Here is an 18,096-nt window from a genome sequence, read left to right as displayed (position 1 = left end):
GGGCCCTAGCTCTGCCACCCTGCACTTAACAAGTTTGGATTGGAAAGAAAGGACATGTCGTTGCATAGGAGGCTGTGTGTAGTCTCTCTATTTGGGAAGACAAAAACCCTACAACCAATTGTAAATTTCTAATTGATTTGGAGATTCTTCTATATTAATGGTTTTCTGTCTGTGGCAAGCACCCAGCTGACCACTAAGCGATCATTACATAATTACTTTAGACATGTAACATAGTGAGACCTGCATTTGATACACAATTTCTGGCAGATTGCTCGTGCATTCAGTGTTTGGCATACTGAACAAGAGCACATTTGATCTGAGTTTTACACCTGGTAACAGAATATATTTTTTCGTCCGAATGTTTAGAATGAATGAAGCTTCCTACAAATGTTGATTGATTAATATTTATTGTCACAGGTACCGAAGTACAATGAAAAGTATTTTTCTGCGGCCAAGAGAATGTACACTGTACATACATGAAATTAAATTAAAATCGCTTGTCACGAGTAGGCTTCAATGAAGTTACTGTGAAAAGCCCCTAGTCGCCACATTCCGGTGCCTGTCCGGGGAGGCTGGTACGGGAATCGAACCGTGCTGCTGGCCTACTGGGTCTGCTTTAAAAGTCAGCGATTTAGCCCAGTGAGCTAAACCAAGAGAATAATCAACAGAGTACATTGACAATGAAACAAGGGCCAAAAAATAGCAGCATAGGGTGTCGTGAATAGTGCTCTTACAGGGAACATCAGTCCAAGGGAGAGTCGTTGAGACTGGTAGCTGTGGGAAGAAGCTGTTCCTATGTCTGCATGTGCGGGTCTTCAGACTTGTGTATCTTCTGCCTGATGGAAGGGACTGGAAGAGGGCAAAGCCTATACGTATGAAAGTTTATACATATATGGTTATACTAAAGCCTGTTGGGTGACTCCCTGATGGATCTCTATCAGAATTCGAGTCCTTTAAAAGCTGATTAAGCTTGTGAAAGATACATATATGTTCTGTATTAAAACACAATATACCCTGCTCATTCACAACTGGTTATGGCCAGCAGAGTAAATGATAAGATAGTGCGGGTGCCTTCCATGTCAGTATATCTGATATCCAAATCTTAATTTGGATTTTAAAAAAATATAAACCAGTTTCAATATTATAAATAGGTAATCCAAATCCCAAAATTGACTTTCCCTGGAGTGAAGGCAGATTTGTAATATCAATCTGTGTGCATGTATGTAAAAGATACATTATGTCGAGCAGAGCTCAATACCTTGCAAATTGCTGTCTATTACTTAATTCAAATAGCACTAAATTCCCACTTTGCCATGTTAGTAATACTTAATTCATATAATAGGGTAATTTAAATTCTTTTTAGCAGAAAAGTGACTTCAAACTGTCAAGAGAAGACTGTAATTGCTAATTACATGCAGTTCGAAGGAGGTAGAAGGAAGTCGTAATGGTATATTGAGGAACCTGCCAAACATCAAAACTCTACCTTGTATTGGTACACTTCATAGTTTTGAGTGGGTGGTTATTTAGTTTATTCATTTACACCATTGTCTTTTATTATTTTTAGCTTAATAAAAAGCTTCCTGTAACTTTTTTGTCATGAATGTGGCACTCTAAACAAGGAGGCTCTTTTTAATTCTTTAATTATCCTTGTGCTGAGTGGCTTGCTGGGCCATTTCAGAGGGCAGTAACAGTCAACCACATCGCTGTGGATTTTGACTAGCGTTATTTTTTTTAATTTTAAGATTTTTATTCTACTTTTCCACATTTTCTCCCAAATTTACACCCAACAATAAACCATAATCAGTAACGAATGCCATGTCAATCCCCATATCAGTAACAATGATCCCATCCTCACACCAAAACCCCAAACATTAGACCGCATGTTAACGTAAACAAATGACAAAAAGGAATCTGGAATCACCCATAGTCGCCATTAACACATACAGTCCTCCTCCCCTAACGTTCGATGTAATCCAATTCTCGAAAGTGCATAATGAATAACGGCCATGAATTGTAGAACCCCTCCATCCTTCCCCTCAGTTCAAATTTGACCTTCTGAAATGTCACGAATTCCAGCAGGTCCCCCCACCACGCCAGGGAGAGTGGAGAGGTTGATCTCCACACTAACAAGATCTGCCTTCTGGCATTGACCAGCGTTATTGACGAGCTTTACATTCCAGATTTGTTAATTGAATTTAAATTTCAACAGCTGCTCTCCTGGGATTTGAACCCTTGTCCTCAGAGCATCAGCCTGTGTCTGTCTGTCTCTCTTTCTTCCTCCCTCTTTCTCTCTCTCTCTCGCGCTCTCTCTCTTTTCTCTTTCCTCTCCTCCCCCCCCCACCCCTCCCTCTATGACCAACAAAGTATTTTTGAAGTGTTGTCACTGTTTTAATGTAAGAATGTCAGTGCCACAACAGGAATAGTAATAAAAGCAAAATACTGCGGATGCTGGATATCTGAAATAAAAACAGAAAATGTTGGGAGAGCTCACCAGGACTGGCAGCATCTATGGAGCGAGAACCAGAGTTAACGTTTTGAGTCCAATATGACACCTCTTAATAAATGGAATAGTCATCACGGGTTTAAGTCCTGCCCCAGTAATGTGTCAAGGCCTTAACCTTGGACCTTGCTGGCACAAGCTCCCTGCAACTGCTGTCTATATTGCCTCAGAATAACCCTGACAGCTGAGGAATGGAGGAAGAGATGTTTTGTCAGATGACTTCAGATCCATAAGAGCTGGATTGATTTGAAGTGATTGTACTTGTCTCTGCTCGTGGTTGATTTCACGCCTTGTTCCCAGATGTCCAATCCAGTTCCCTAGACCTATTTAAATTGAAGTCAGTTTTTATATGATGAAATGGTGTAATTGAATCTGTACTTATGGTTGCACTCGGTTATCTGAACAGAAAGACGCCTATCAGCTCATTGTGCCTACGTCTACCACACTTAATCCCATGCTCTAAATTTTCCTTTTTATTGATTTATGCACAATTGATTCACTTTCTGCTTCCACCATTTTTTTTCCTTTAATATGGTGTTCTATGTCCTTACCCTCTCCCTTAATTCCATTGATTGTCTAGGCCTGGGATCCAAAAATCTCGGCTGACACAGCAATGAGGTACTGAGGGAGTGCTGCGCTGTCAAAGGTGCTGCCTTTTGAAGGAGCCAATAAACCGTGGCTCTGAATGGCAACTCACTGATTTCTTCTCTCTGCGTCAACACTGAGTGGCATCTCATTCACAGATATCAATTCCAGCTCAATTTATAGAAGCATAAAAAATAGGAGCAGCAGGAGGTGATTCACCCCTTCGAGCCTGCTCCGCTATTCATCATTATCATGGCTGAACTTAACAGCCTGATTCTGCCTTTCCCCTAATCCTTTGATCCCCTTTGCCACAAGTGCTATATCTAACTGCTTCTTGGAAATATCATGCTCTTTCTGCTTTTTCACTGCTTTCCTATCCTCCTTTAATGGGTGGCACGGTAGCACAATGGTCTGCACTGTTGCTTCACAGCGCCAGGGCCCTAGGTTAGATTCCCGGCTTGCGTCACTGTGTGCAGAGTCTGCACATTCTTTCCGTGTCTGCTCCGGTTTCCTCCTGGTGCTTTAGGTTCCTCCCATAAGTCCCGAAAGACGTGATGTTAGGTAAATTGGTCATTCTAAATTCTCCCTCTGTGTACCCGAACAAGCACCAGAGTGTGGAGACTAGGGGCTTTTCACAGTAACTTCATTGCAGTGTTTTTTTCTTTTTTATAAATTTGGAGTACCCAATTATTATTTTTTCCAATTAAGGGGCAATTTAGCGTGACCAATCCACCTAACCTACACATTTTGGGTTGTAGGAGTGAAACCCACGCAGACATGGGGAGAATGTGCAAACTCCACACGGACTGTAACCCGGGTCCTCAGCGCCGCAGTACCAGTGCTATCCACTGTGTCACATGCCCCTTTCATTTCAGTGTTAATGTAAGCCTACTTGTGACAATAATAAAGATTATTATTATTAATCTCTCCTTCCATATAACCTAACCAACTATATTGGTATCCACCCCCAGTTGATTTTCCCAGCTCATGTAACGTCACACTCCCATCCGTATTCGGGCTATGTTTTTTTTTCAATCTATCAATGACCTCGACTCGGGCACAGTTTCAAAGTTTGCAGATAGAATAAAACTTCAAAAGCTCTAGTCCTCACTGCGGCCTTGGTTCAAACATGGACAAAAGAGCTGAATCCGAGAGGTGAGGTGAGAGTGATTGCCCTTGACATCAAGGCAGCATTTGACCGGGTATGGCATCAAGGAGCCCATGAGAATCGGGCAGGGTGGGGGGGGGGGGGGGGGGCAGTGGGGAGGTTGGCTAGGCCAAACCAAACCATCTTTGGCTGCTTCATCAATGACCTACCTTCCATCGTAAGACCAGAAGTGGGGATGATGTTCAGCACCATTCATGACCCCTCCGATAATGAAGCAGTCCATGCCCAAATGCAGCAAGACCTGGTCAATATCCAGGCTTGGGCTGACAAGTGGCAAGTTACATTCATACCACACAAGTGCCAGACAATGATCATCTCTGACAAGAGAGGATCTAGCCACCGCCTCTTGTCATTCAATGGCATTACCATCGCTGAATCCCCACATGACTGCAGCAGTTCAAGAAGGCAACTCACCACCACCTGAAGGGCAACCAGGGCTGGGCAATAAATTCTGGCCCAACCAGCAATGCCCACATCCTGTTAATGAATTTTACGAAATGTGAGCTGATATTGTCCACAGCCAATCCTCTAATGATCAACCCTGTTCTTTTCTCTTCCAAGTTACACTTCTGCTCAAAAACAGCCATTGACCAATGTGTCCTTGCCCTATTTCTAATTTCACTTTCCTCTGTAAACTTTGAACATGTTGTTTCCTCCTTCCCCAATCCAAGTCCCTCTTTTCTTGGATCAATCAGGTTTCCAGCCCTGCACAGTACCAAAACTGCTCTTAGCAAAGTTGTAAATTACCTTTTTATGATTTGTGCCGAAGAGAAACTAGGCCTCCTTGTCGACCTGTCAGCAGCTTGTGACACTGTTGGCCACATCCTCCTGTTCCAATCCCTCTCCACCATTATTCATTTAAGTGGGACTACACACATTATGATCCATTCTTAATTATCCAATCGTAATCAGAGAATCACCTGCAATGATGTCTTTCACTGCTCCTGTATCACTGCTTCTGCAATTCCTCAAGAATTTATCCTTGCTCCCCTCCTCTTTCTCATCTGAATGCTGCCCCTCAGTGTCATCATCCAAAAATAACTGATCAGTTTCCATATGCACCATTGCCCATCCTTCAACTTTACTCTTTCACTGTCTATAAATTGTCAGACAGCTTGTCTGACATCCACTGCTGGTCTCTCCAGGATTTTCTGCAGCTAAATATTGGGAAGGTGAAAGCAATCTCCTTAGTTTCCTGCCACAAACCCTGGCCACTGGTTTCATCCTTCTCCCTGCCAATTTATTAGAAAGAACCAGACTCTTTGTAAATTTGGGAGTCATATCTGATCCTGAGTTGCTCTTCCGACCGTTTTTCTGCGCCATGACCAAGATTTCTTCTGCAATATTCCCAGTTCTGCCCCTCCCTCAACTCGTCTGTTGCTGAAATCCTAATCTTTGCCTTTGTTAACTTTAGATTTGATTATTCTAATGTGCTCCTGGCTGACCTTCCACATTCTAAACTTTGTAAACTTGCCGCTCTAACTTGCAGCAAATCCCATTTGCCCATGAGCTGACTGACAGAGGTTCACAATATTGCAACATCTTGATTTTTAAAATTCCAAGCCTTCCTTTCAAATCTCTTCATGGTCTGGATTTTCCCAGCCCCACAGCTCTCCAATATCTGCACTTCTCCAACTCTGGCCTTTTGAGCATCCTCCGTTTCAATCCTTCCACCATTGATGGCTGTGCCTTCACCTGCCAAGGCCCAGAGCTCTGAATTTCCCTCATTAAGCCTCATTTTAGCTTCATGCACACTGGTGCTGTGTTTGATTCGCGAAACGCTGATGGCGACAAGCATACAAGATAATGAAATGCTGTCCTTCCATTTCACTTTATATACAACCGTTTCTATGCACAAATGTTTTGTGATTTAAAGACAAAAAAAACAAATTGAAAATGCTCAGTGTTTGAGAACCTGTCTTGTACAAACAAGATTGGAAATGTTGCCTGCAGAAACAATCAACCATGCAACAATAATGGCAGTATATTCTCACGAGCTGCACTTCCCCACATCCATTGCAAACATTGTACATGTAACTTCAGGTAATTTATCAATGGGTTCCAGAAGTCTTTTCTGTATATCTGTTGGTAAACCTTGCTGCTACCATATTTTCATGCTGGGTTGTTGGATTGGATTGGTTTATTGTCACGTGTACCGAGGTACAGTGAAAAGTATTTTTCTGCAAGCAGCTCAACAGATCATACGGTACATGGAAGAAAAGGGAATTAAACAAAATTCAAGAAAATACATGAGAATACATAATAGAGCAACACAAGATATACAATGTAACTACATAAGCATTGGCATCGGATGAAGCATACATGGTGTAGTGTTAATGAGGTCAGTCAATAAGAGGGTCATTTAGGAGTCTGGTGACAGATGATTTGAGAAAGACTGCAATATTTTCCATTTAACTATTACTTAATTGTGTTCATGTTTACACGCGTTTTACTTTCAAAATCTCAGGAAATCCCAATTGTCCTGGTCTGATTCTGTTTTGTATTCACATGCAGGATCACTAAATTTAACCCTGTGCAGCTAAAATTCAAAATACAGTAGCTTGTTCTTTTTCGTATCATTTCACTCTTCTGTTTTTTTTTATCTCCTTCAATCCCGTCACCTTTTTCTTATCCCCTGGATCTGATTGTATATTTTGTAAGTAGAAACATTGTGCAAAACTCTGCTTTTAAATGGCTAAATCTGACCCTCAAATTTGTTTTTCCTCCCTCTAGCACTCAGTGATATGATGCTTTTTTAAACAATGTTTTAACCTTTCATGTGGCCATTGCTGGGCAGGCTAGTCCAGTGCCCAGTCCCTAATTGTGCTTGAATTGAGTGGCTTGTTGGGCCATTTCAAAGAGCAGTTCCGAGTCACCAACAATTCTGTGGTGTGGTGCTGCATGTGAAGTCATAGAAAATATGAGCTCCTTGGGAGTACATAAAACCATCTCAATTTACGATTGCACGTGAGTGCTGCGAGCAATACACTCCATGCCAAATCCCCAATGGTAATGGGGCAGACCCCGCCCCCTTGGAGAGCTCTCCACTGGGAGCTCCTGCCACCCCCTGCTAATAGAATTAATAATTGCTTATTGTCACAAGTAGACTTCAATGAAGTTACTGTGAAAAGCTCCTAGTCGCCACATTCCGGCGCCTGTTTGGTGAGGCCGGTACAAGAATTCAACACCACAACATGTTCTGACGTTTGATGGGGGTGAGGAAGAGATGGGTGTGCAGCAGCCCCATGTAACTAGTGAGTCACGTGTTAACAGGATCCAAGCCAATAAATGAAACCAAAACTGAGAAGCAGAACCTTTATTGACTTATTTGCTCTCCTCCCACTCGACCCAGTGTCCCAGCTATCACAAATGTGCCCAAAGGCAGTTGACCCCATCATCTTTGTTTCTTAAACAGATTATTGATAAGACATTGACACCACCACCCCCCCCCCCCCCCCCCCCCCCCCCCGGCCGCTTTGTTAATGTGCAAAAATCCAGCCAACCAGGAAGGTTGAAAATGACACACGTGAACCATCAACAGACAACTATAGTTTTTAAAATCAAAGCAAGTAGATTTTTCCTCGACTTGCGCCAGCCGTCCTCTCCAGCAGGATCTTCCAGCTGACGGCGTATCCCCACTGCGGGTTTGACGGCGGTGGTGCATAGAATGAGGAAGCCCGCTGAACTGCCAGCCCATGGTGGTCCGCCACCGTAAAACATGCCGCCAGGCCGGATGGAAAGTACCACCCATTAGGTTGTTTGTGGGCTTAACTGAAACTGTGTTTCGTACCAAATAAAACCGGTCGTGGCCTTTTTAAAAAGATGCTAATGTTTACTGCGTTGGTGAAACTAAGCTGTCTAATTCAGGAACCATTTACTTGGCCTTCGAAATTAAGTAGGTTGATTTCGAAATAGAGTGAAAAATAGTTCCTTCATTCAGCTCCTGAAATGATTAAGTGAACCATGTATCTGTAGAAGTTGTACTGTTACATGGGAGAGGTGCTTGGATTTTGCTGCATCTTGCCACCACTCTCATCTCAAACTGCTTCCCAAGAATAATGAATTTATTAATGAAGATTCAGCACTGGGCTATTTTCCAATTCAGTAGTCGGCAGTAATAAATATGATGCATTAATATATTGGCTTAATGGAATTGTTCAATAAATCAATTGAGAAAATACACAACTGACCACCTTGAGTCGAAATCTGACTTGAGTATAGTTAAGTGTACAGTATTGGTAAACAAAACAATACAAGTTAATACTTAAGCTCCCATCAATGGACTTTTATCCAATATTATGCCTCATCGAATCTGGATGCACAATATTTGCCAGAACAAATTTTCTCAAACTGAAGTCTGCCGAATATACCATTTTTCCAATCAGTGAAACAAAAGAGGGATGAGCTGGGAGTAAGCCTAACTATCCATGAAATTGCACAAGAAATTGCCCAGGTATTTGCAGTTGCTGAGTATATCCACTGCATTTTGTGAATCCTCATCACATGTTATCATTGCACATTTTGAAACAATTGCTGTCTATGTGCCTTAAGTGTTGAGGCAGTTATTCGCTCATGGCCAAACTAGTGCTGCTGAATGCCACAGCAGTTAATTTCCTGCTTTCCTTTTTTAGCTCAGCAACAGCCTCTCGCTGTAGTCTGAGAACGCAGAGCATTGTAATGAGACAGCACCAACAAAATGGCTAATGTTCACAGTGCTGTCTGGCAATGTGAGCTCTCTACAGGGGATTGCTGGAGTGAGAATGAATTGGTACATTTGTAAAGGTGATTAATGCATTTCGATAGTATCAGCTGTTTGGCCAATGCAAGTTTTTAAAAAAATTTTTGTTTTGCGTTTCAATATATCCAAGCATTTTTCATCAGCAATAAGCCGACATGGTGTCATTAAGTCTGCTTACTTAATGCTGTTGCCCTGTTATAGAGCTTACTTAGTACAAGAATTGAGTCTAAATGCCTCCCTCCATTGTTGTACACTTAACTGACCCTAAATATACTAAACTGGAAGAAATTTCAGCGGAATATCTGTTCCTCGTTGAGTTAGGTCTATCCGACAAACAGAATGGCTTGTAGATAAGTGGGTATTTAGTCCGGGGGTAGGGACGGGGGTAAAGAGCTTTTCAAAGCTCTGAACCAAGGGACGATGGTAAATGTATAAAGGCCAGATGGACTGATTTTGCTGAATAACCTGGTTGTGCAATATGTTCGGGTGTTAGGGAGGAAGTTAAAAAGCAGAACCTCAAATGTGAAGCTTTCTGAATTGCTCGCAGTGCAACGTGTAAGTGAGTATTGGATTAGTAAGATAAAACGGGTAAAAGTGAAGCTAAGAGAATGATGCAGGAGGAAGGACTTCAGGTTCCTGGGAGATTGAGATCTGTTTTGGCACAGGTGGGATACATCAGCAGAGCTGGGACCAATGTCCTTCTGGGAAGATTAACTAGTGCTCTGGGGAAGGATACAAACTAACTTGGCAGTGGGCTGAATGCTGGGATGAAACATGAGAGAGGAAAAACCAGGTGAACACAATGATTGGGAGAGGCGAACAGCTCCAAAATAGGAATGAGCAAACAAGTATATGCAGAGCAACCAACGATAGTTTTGGAATGCATATATGTAAATTCATGGATCGTGGTAAATACAGTCGATGAACTGCAAGCACATAGGAGTTTGACATAGTGGCAGTAACAGAGACCTGCCTCAAAGAAGCATAGGGTTAGAAACTTTGTATTCCTGAGGACGAGGTATTCAGGAAAGATGGAGATGGAAAAATATTGTGTTTATCAAAGCAAGCATTACAGTATTGGTGATGAATGGTACAGTTTTGGGGACCAAATTCAGCAGCAGGAGAGGAGTTATTACTCTACTGGGTACATACTATAGGCCAAATAGTCAGAAGATGATAGAGAAGCTAAATTGCGGGCAAATTGCAGAAAGGTGAAAGGACCACAGGGTAATCATTATGTGGTCTTTCAATTTTTTTTTATAGTAGAGGGGAAGCATGATCAAGGACAAAGATGGGGAGAAATTCCTGAAGTGTAAACAAGAACTTTCGTGAACCGTGTTTCCAGGCCAACGACCCCAGAGCCCCAGTCATACGGATCTGTTTCTCCACAGGTGCAGCTAAACCTGCTGAGTTTTCCCAGCATTTTCCATTTTTATTTCAGTTTTCGAGCATCCGCAATATTTTGCTTTTATTCCAGCAGTGCTGGATCGTGTTCTGGGAAATGAAGTGGCGCAAATGGAGCATATTTTAATTAGGGAACACTGATCATGGGATCAACATATTTAGTAGAGCCTGAATAGAATGGAAAAGGACAAGTGTAAAAATCCTTGAAGGAGGGCCAGTGAGTTGAAGAACGACCTGAAACATCTGAAATCAAAAATTGGGAGACAAAACAGAGGTTGAACAATGGAAGGCCTTCAGCAAAGACTGCTTGTTGACAGTGAGGCTGCTAGTCAATGGTGTAGGTGAAATCTAAAAGGTCAAGGCTGAAGATGTTTTGCAACTATAATGTTCAGCTTTCTTTAGTGCCCACTTAGCTCCTTCACCGATCTGTTACGATTGTATAATAATTCTCCAAAATTTCGAGGCCCATTGTCTATTGGGCACTGCATTGTAATTGAATTTATATTTGTTTACACCACAACAGTCTTGTATGGATAAAAAAGATTCTTGACTCTATTTTTAAAAAGTAATGCGCTGTCTTCAGAAATTCATTGTGGATTCATGTTTATCCAAGATATATTTCATTTATTTGGGGTCAAAGTTCAGCAGCTGGCTGCCTTGTTCCATTGTGATTGTTCCCCAGAGTGCATATAAAACCGAAATTCATAACTGATGCATTGTTCTTGAATACACTAAATAGCCAGTAAGATGCACAAATGCTCTCTTATACACAGTAAGAAATGCAGATGATTAAATTAGTCACTTGTATTTCAAATGTAAGAAGCACATAGAATTGCTGTGTGTCACCGCAGCATGAAATCATTATTTTCTATTTTAACGCAGTTGGACTTTAATTGGGAGGAAGAAGAGTAACAATTCATACTTGTGTGTTGGAAAGGCATGATGGTTCATTTGCTTGAAGCTGGTTGCTAATCTTTTATGTTGGCGTGGAATTTTGGCAAGTGACAAATTGCACCCTGGATTTTTAATGTCTTTTTCAAATGCTGCTGTACATTTCTGTGACCGTAAAAGGCCATCAGGCATTGAGTAATGGTCATTTACAGCCGTAGAAGTATATTGCTGCATTTAACAAATCTGTTTCTTATTTTAGTGTTGCACTTAAAGCAGCAGAACACTGTGCACTTATTGTAACATTGCTTTTGTAGTTAAGTAACTGACCGGCATACTCCCCTTTATTGGAGTTGCTTTCACGTATTTCCCCATTAAAACAATTATTATCTCCTAGATGAACTTCCTACAATATGTACACCACTATCAAGACCATGCCGCCCAGATATCCCTTGCTTCAGCTTTTCTGCTGTTGAATCCCTCATCTGTCGCTTTATTACCTCCAGATTTTATTATTCCAACTTGCTCTTGACTAATTTCCCATCTTCTCTGTAGATTTCAAAACTCCGTATCGTAATTTGCATCAAGATGGCGCCAGCAATGTCTCAATATTTTACTTTTTCATCCTTGATTTCAAATCTCCATGCCCACACCCCTCCCTACCTCTGCAATCTTCTTCACTCTGCCAATTCTGGCCTCTTGAGCATTCCCAATTTTAGTCACTCCATCTCCAAGGACATAGTTCAAGGCCTGAAATTGAACTTTGTTGAGTCCAGAAGGCTGTAAGGCACTGTAGTAATCCACGGGAGGCAGGAGTTCCGTCACCACACCAATATTTATTTACAATAACGATATTACAGGAGCAGCTACAAACAGTGCTGCTAGCAGTCCAGTCAACTTAAGACTAGCTCACAAAGCCTACACAGGTGCTTATATGGGCCCCCTCAATGAGCTATCATTGAGGGAGCTCATACTCCAATTGGCCAACCAATAACGCCAATTGGAGTTCATTACAGGCACCGACTCGGAGGATGAGGCACTGCTCCTCCAGCTTGTGTTGATTGTCTGCACTGGAACATTGTCGCAGGCCAAGGACAGAAAAGTGAACAGAGAGCTAAATGGTGAATTGAAATGTCAAGCGACCTAAAAGTCAACATCATGCTTCCAGACTGAACAAAGGTATTCTGCAGTGGCCAGCCCCATTTATATGTCTCCATTGTAGAAGAGACCTCATTGTGAGCAGCAAATACTGCAAGTAAATTGAAAAGAAATGCAAGTAAATTGCTGCTTCACCTGCAGGGAGTTTGGGGCTGTGGAGGGTGAGGACCAAGGAGATAAATCCTGCTGTTGCATGGGAAAGGGATGAGTCATTGGGATTGTGGATACCACAGAGTGAACCGTCCCTTCAGAATGCTGACAGGGGACGGGAAGGTCTGTTTGGTGGTGGCATCATGCTGGAAATGGCTGAGGATGATTCTTTGAATATGGAGGCTGGTGGGGTGGAAAGTGAGGACAAGGGAAATCTTTTGGAAGGGAGGGAGAGGAAGCAGTGAAGACCGGAAGTGCTGGACATGAGCCAGATGTAATTGAGAACCCTGTCAGTGCCAGTTTGTATCTTGTTCTCATGTTTTTTGCTTTCAGACAGACCCATTTACCTGACCTTCTATTTTGCTCCACTTGTCCTCTCACTATTTTCAACATAAAACCCATCACATCTCTATCTTTCTCCAGTTCTGAAGAAGTCATATTGGACTCGAAACATTAACTCTCTTTTTCTCTCCACAGATGAGGCCAGACCTGCTAATTTTTTTTTCCAGCATTTTCTATTTTTATCTCTTCTTTGGCTCCGAGTTGAATATTCTTCATCTCTCTCCGATGACGTGCCTTGGGGCACTTAGCTGCACTAAAATTGCTAAAGGCGTACAAGCTCTTGTTTTTCATTCTGAGTACATTGATGATTTGCTGGCCTTTGCAATGAGATGGGGAACAGGAGCCACTTGTTTGCAGCCAATGCATGAATTGTTGGACAACCATAAATAATTTGAGAATAAAAGTTCTATTGTTGAAATTGAATTGACTCTTAATTTAGTATTTTATGGTATAAGTTCTAATATTTGGTGCTTTCTTTCATTTTTGTTTGTGTATTAAGTCTGATAGAAAAGCCTATAAAGATCAATTTCTTTTGTCTGATATAATTGGATTTTTGCCTGTTCAGTGGCTTAGTTGATGTCCATAGCTAAACAAAGTCAGTGAGCAGGAGAGATGACACTGGGATTTGAAGGGACCAACTTGAGCAAAAAAACAAATTGACAGAATGCCTGCTGCTGAACATTACCTGCATTATTTAATTGTTTTCTGTTTCAGCTAGAAAATTACTATTCAAAGCCCACTGGTCATGTAGTAAAATATATTGCAGTATAATTAGATGCGAGACAACAAATCCTTTATCTCATGCCTTTGGGTGTTATGCTCCTCAGAATTGGAATGCATCGTTGTGGTAGAGTGTTCTTTTTCAGACATATGACAAGCTTTCCATATTCATGTTGCCTTGTCGTAGATTGCACACTTCAAAGGTGTATGTGTTACATTCAGCTGCACTTTTGACATTGTATCACAGAAAATCTGCAGATCGTGATGGTTACAAATCTGTCTGGGTCACTGAACAGGAGGAGAGTGCATTTTACCTTTTGTGGGCCCTTTAGCCGTATACAAGCATCAGATTCAATGGTCACAAAAAATTGCGTTTGATTTCAAGTTCTCGGTATTGATTTAAGATTTGCCCAATCAGGCAATAACTACAGATAGCCCTTTCCACACCGCTAATCCCTGAAACTCAAACGTGACAGGCGTTGAAGAAATTTAGATTGGAGTTGCTGGACTCCATGCATAAGATGTTTGGGGTTCATGGGCCGGTCAGAGTCCACAGGCCAGAGTGTGAACATCCCCGATTCCAAATATCTGAGCAATTAACGGGAAAACACATTTTGCTTTAAAATGTAACCTCCCCTCACCCCAACTCACTTCCCTTCGTAAATTGTGAAATGTTGTTTTTCCATTTCTTTACATGAGAGCTTACAGCAGGTGCTTGCCATAAGCTAAATAATACAAAGGCTTTCCTGTGCTGTCAGATTCACATTATGCCTTTGATCAGTTGTTGATGTTGCTTGCCTTGAATTGAAATAATAAGAGCAAACATGTCTCTACAGAAGCCAATCATAGTTGCAAGTATTTCATTAAAGTTTTAGGAGCTTGACGGTCACTGCTCTCCAGCTTATGTATTTGGGTTGCTTAGTTGGCAACCAAGGACACTGGATATTCAAAGCATCAGAGAAAAAGTGTTGGAAGAGTTCTCTGTATTTGCATTACTACGCCTGACTCCATTATCCCAATAGTAGAATCTGCAACGCCATCTGACTTACTTGCACTATAAAATACTGCTCATAGTTTACTGGCACACTGATACTGCAGTAATTGCATTCCTACAGGATGAACCTGTATGTGGATAATATAAAGTGATTAAAATATCTACATAATCTTGCGGTTATCTTTATGTAATCAGATTGTGTTTTGATGCCTATGTTTTGTCTTTCCATCAGCTATATGCTGGAGCTGTCCTCGAAGTATGTGGATGAAAATTGGGAAGGTTCCCCCAAGTCCAAGGTAAGTGAATATAACACCTACTGTTTATTCTTTTGAGCAAGTTATTTTCATTATAGTATGTATGTACTTGACAAAACATCACTGGATCTTGCTCGTTCAAGATGCACTGTATATAAATTTCAGCTTGGAGCAAAAATATTTCATCCTGAGTGATGTAGGAATTTATGAAGTAGGTTTTACACTGAAACATACATGGGAAATAGCAGCAGGAGAAGGCCATTCGGCCCTTTGAGCCTGCTCCATCATTCATTATGATCATAGCTGATCAAGTTCAATACCCTTGATCCCGCCTCCTCCGCCCCCCAATATCCCTTGATTCCTTTAACTCCAAGAGCTATATTGAATTCCTTCTTGAAATTACACAACGTTATGCCTCAACTACTTTTTGTGGTCACGAATTCTACAGATTCACTCTACTCACCTCAGTCCTTATCCACAACCATGGCCCCTAGTTCCGGACTCCCCCACCATCGGGAATATTCTTTCTAAATCTACCCTGTCTAATCCTGTTACAATTTTATAAGTTTCTATGGGATCCCCTCTCACTCTTCTGAACTCCATTGAACATTGATTTTGTTGAAGCAAAAGAAATCTTGAATTTTTGAATTATCATGCAACAACATCAAATTGTCAGGTAGTACTTCATTAATACAGAAATGTATGGATTAAATTTGCGCTGGTTTGATTGTGAGCACAAATAACCATTCCTTACCTTTTAAGAATAAACAATTATAATTCAAAGTTTCCTCGCTGTAAATTGTATTTCTGGATTGGTCCCTTTTTTGTGCTAGAATATAGTTGACGCCTTTTGTCTTGAGGTGAGGTGTTCCTCACATCTTACTTCCAGCCAATGTAGCTGAGCATTAATTATTAGAACCTCAATGCTGATGCTGTCAGTATATTCCACTACTTGGTGCTGGTGATCCTGCCTTGTCACCATAAATGAAATACGGTGCAAAAGTGTCTTTGGTGAACCTTTCAGCCATTAAGGATGCCTTCTATATGGTGTCCATGTTTCCCACTATACAGGAGATTGATTATGGATTTTGTGTAGTGGCAACTTTGATACCGTGCTGATTCCAAACGTGCATTGACAGTCAGCAAAAGCACATCTGCTGTCTGCAAGCAGATTGTAGTTTCTTGCGTCATCAGGTAGTACACTTGAAAGATAACTGAACAAACCGCATTCATTTGAGGTCAAACGTTGTGACCAGTGGCCTAACATGGCATTCCAGGAGTTGGCTCCTGATGGGTGCATTATTTAAATCTTCAGATTAATAGTAAGCCCAAAGATATGAGTAGAAACAGCAAATCCTATCAATCATTCCCAATCTGCCACAAAGACCCAATCGTAAGTGTGTAAGTGGCCTTGTAGAACTTGTTTGAAGAGTTTAGTTGATGCTCAAAGTTTCAATTGATTAAACAATTTCCACATTGAATCTCAACTACTATCTGAAAGTCCGTCCTTCAACATCCCGCACAGTTGCATGAGAGTTGTGAATAGAGCAGACCCCCATGCACATCCCCCGTTTCTGCATCATTTGAAATGGGGAACCATTTGCACGCAATACACCATTGCCATCATTGTGCCACGCATCCGCTTTTGATGCTATTTTGGAATGGACAAGCAAATTTCCTCAATTCTCCAGTATCCTGCTGACTAACTTTAGTTAAGTCACATATCATAGGGGCAGCACGGTGGCCTAGTGGTTAGCACAGCTGCCTCATGGCGCTGAGGTCCCAGGTTCGATCCCAGCTCTGGGTCACTGTCCGTGTGGAGTTTGCACATTCTCCCCGTGTTTGCGTGGGTTTCGCCCCCACAACCTAAAAATGTGCAGATAGGTGGATTGGCCACACTAAATTGCCCCTTAATTGGAAAAAATAATTGGGTACTCTAAATTTATTTTTTTTAAAAGTCACATATCATATAGGTACTGTATTGATTTTTCTACTTGCGCTTGTGAGCGTGGAAAGTACCAAAGATTGTGTCTGTGGTCACTCAGAGTAGCAGAATGACACATAGTGATTGCGGATAAGTCTTGTTTAATATATCCTGAAACAGGCAATAAAAAAGAATTTGACTTTGAATCTTCCTAGTTGTGCACTGAAATGCGATATCGCAATACTTAACCTCAGTCTGACTTCTCTCATTTTGGACTTAATATCTTGATGATGACTGCATTCTTTAAGTCCTGTGAAACCTATTTTTGTTTTAGACAGAACAGTTAGTGCGCAGATTCGATATTCTACGTCCAAAATTGCCATCGATCTTTTTGCTGGTCTATATCAACCGTTTGTCAGTTTCACTCTGTTTCCCCAATGATTGGTGGAACATTTAATATGTCAACATTTGCACCTTGCAGAACATGATCCAGTGCTTCCTCAGCAATAGACAATAGTGTTGAGCTACTCCTTGGGAAAGTGCTTCTACCTATGGTTGACATGTAATTATCAATGATCTATCATCTCCTCTTAACAGATACTATCATATTGGGATTCTTTTAATTCTGTTGAATCTTGAGATGATTGTTAGCAACTCCTCAACCTTAGCTTCCTACCATAGCCTATATTTGCTATAGTTTGATCTGAATTTCATGGCAAATATTTCTGTAACCTTCATCCAAACAAGGTTGGCAAGTAGAGTTTGATGGGATCTCTTTCAATCGCCAGATGTGTTCATCATTCTCATTTAAAACTATCTGTGTGCATATTGCATTCCTCAACCAGACCCCAACACTGGCTCGGATACTGGACCAAAATCCTAATATTTTAGTTTATTTTGTAAGACAGTGAGGAAAGAATACTTCACTCCATGAATGATTGCACGATTTGGTATTTTAAAACAAAACTTTATTGTGCACAAAATATTAAGCTCTTTAACATCACACCTGAAAACAGCTTAAACCAGGGGTGGGCAAACTACGGCCCGCGGGCCGCATGCGGCCCTCCAAAGGTATTTCTGCGGCCCACCAAGTCATTAAAAAAAAAACACATTTTTTTTTTTTAATTTTTTTTTTTTTAAATTTTTTTTAAGGTTAATGGGGGGGGGCTGTTGGGTTACTGACTGGTATAGGGTGGATACGTTGACTTGAGTAGGGTGATCATTGCTCGGCACAACGTTGAGGGCCGAAAGGCCTGTTCTGTGCTGTACTG

At 41.3% G+C, this 18,096-nt stretch overlaps 1 protein-coding gene across 1 annotated transcript in view; it reads left to right on the top strand.

The window, feature by feature from the left end:
- Nucleotides 1-18,096, top strand: part of selenof (selenoprotein F) — a 66,233-nt gene that overhangs the window by 31,542 nt on the left and 16,595 nt on the right. The window contains exon 3 of the mRNA XM_038793772.1: nt 14,880-14,943. Coding sequence (XP_038649700.1) covers nt 14,880-14,943 — 64 coding nt within the window. The remainder of the gene's footprint in view (nt 1-14,879; nt 14,944-18,096) is intronic.

The sequence above is a fragment of the Scyliorhinus canicula genome, chromosome 4 (assembly GCF_902713615.1).
Source record: "Scyliorhinus canicula chromosome 4, sScyCan1.1, whole genome shotgun sequence".
In the NCBI taxonomy this organism is placed as follows: domain Eukaryota; kingdom Metazoa; phylum Chordata; class Chondrichthyes; order Carcharhiniformes; family Scyliorhinidae; genus Scyliorhinus; species Scyliorhinus canicula.
Note: the sequence above shows the minus strand (reverse complement) of the source record. Positions and strands in the feature narration are given on the sequence as shown.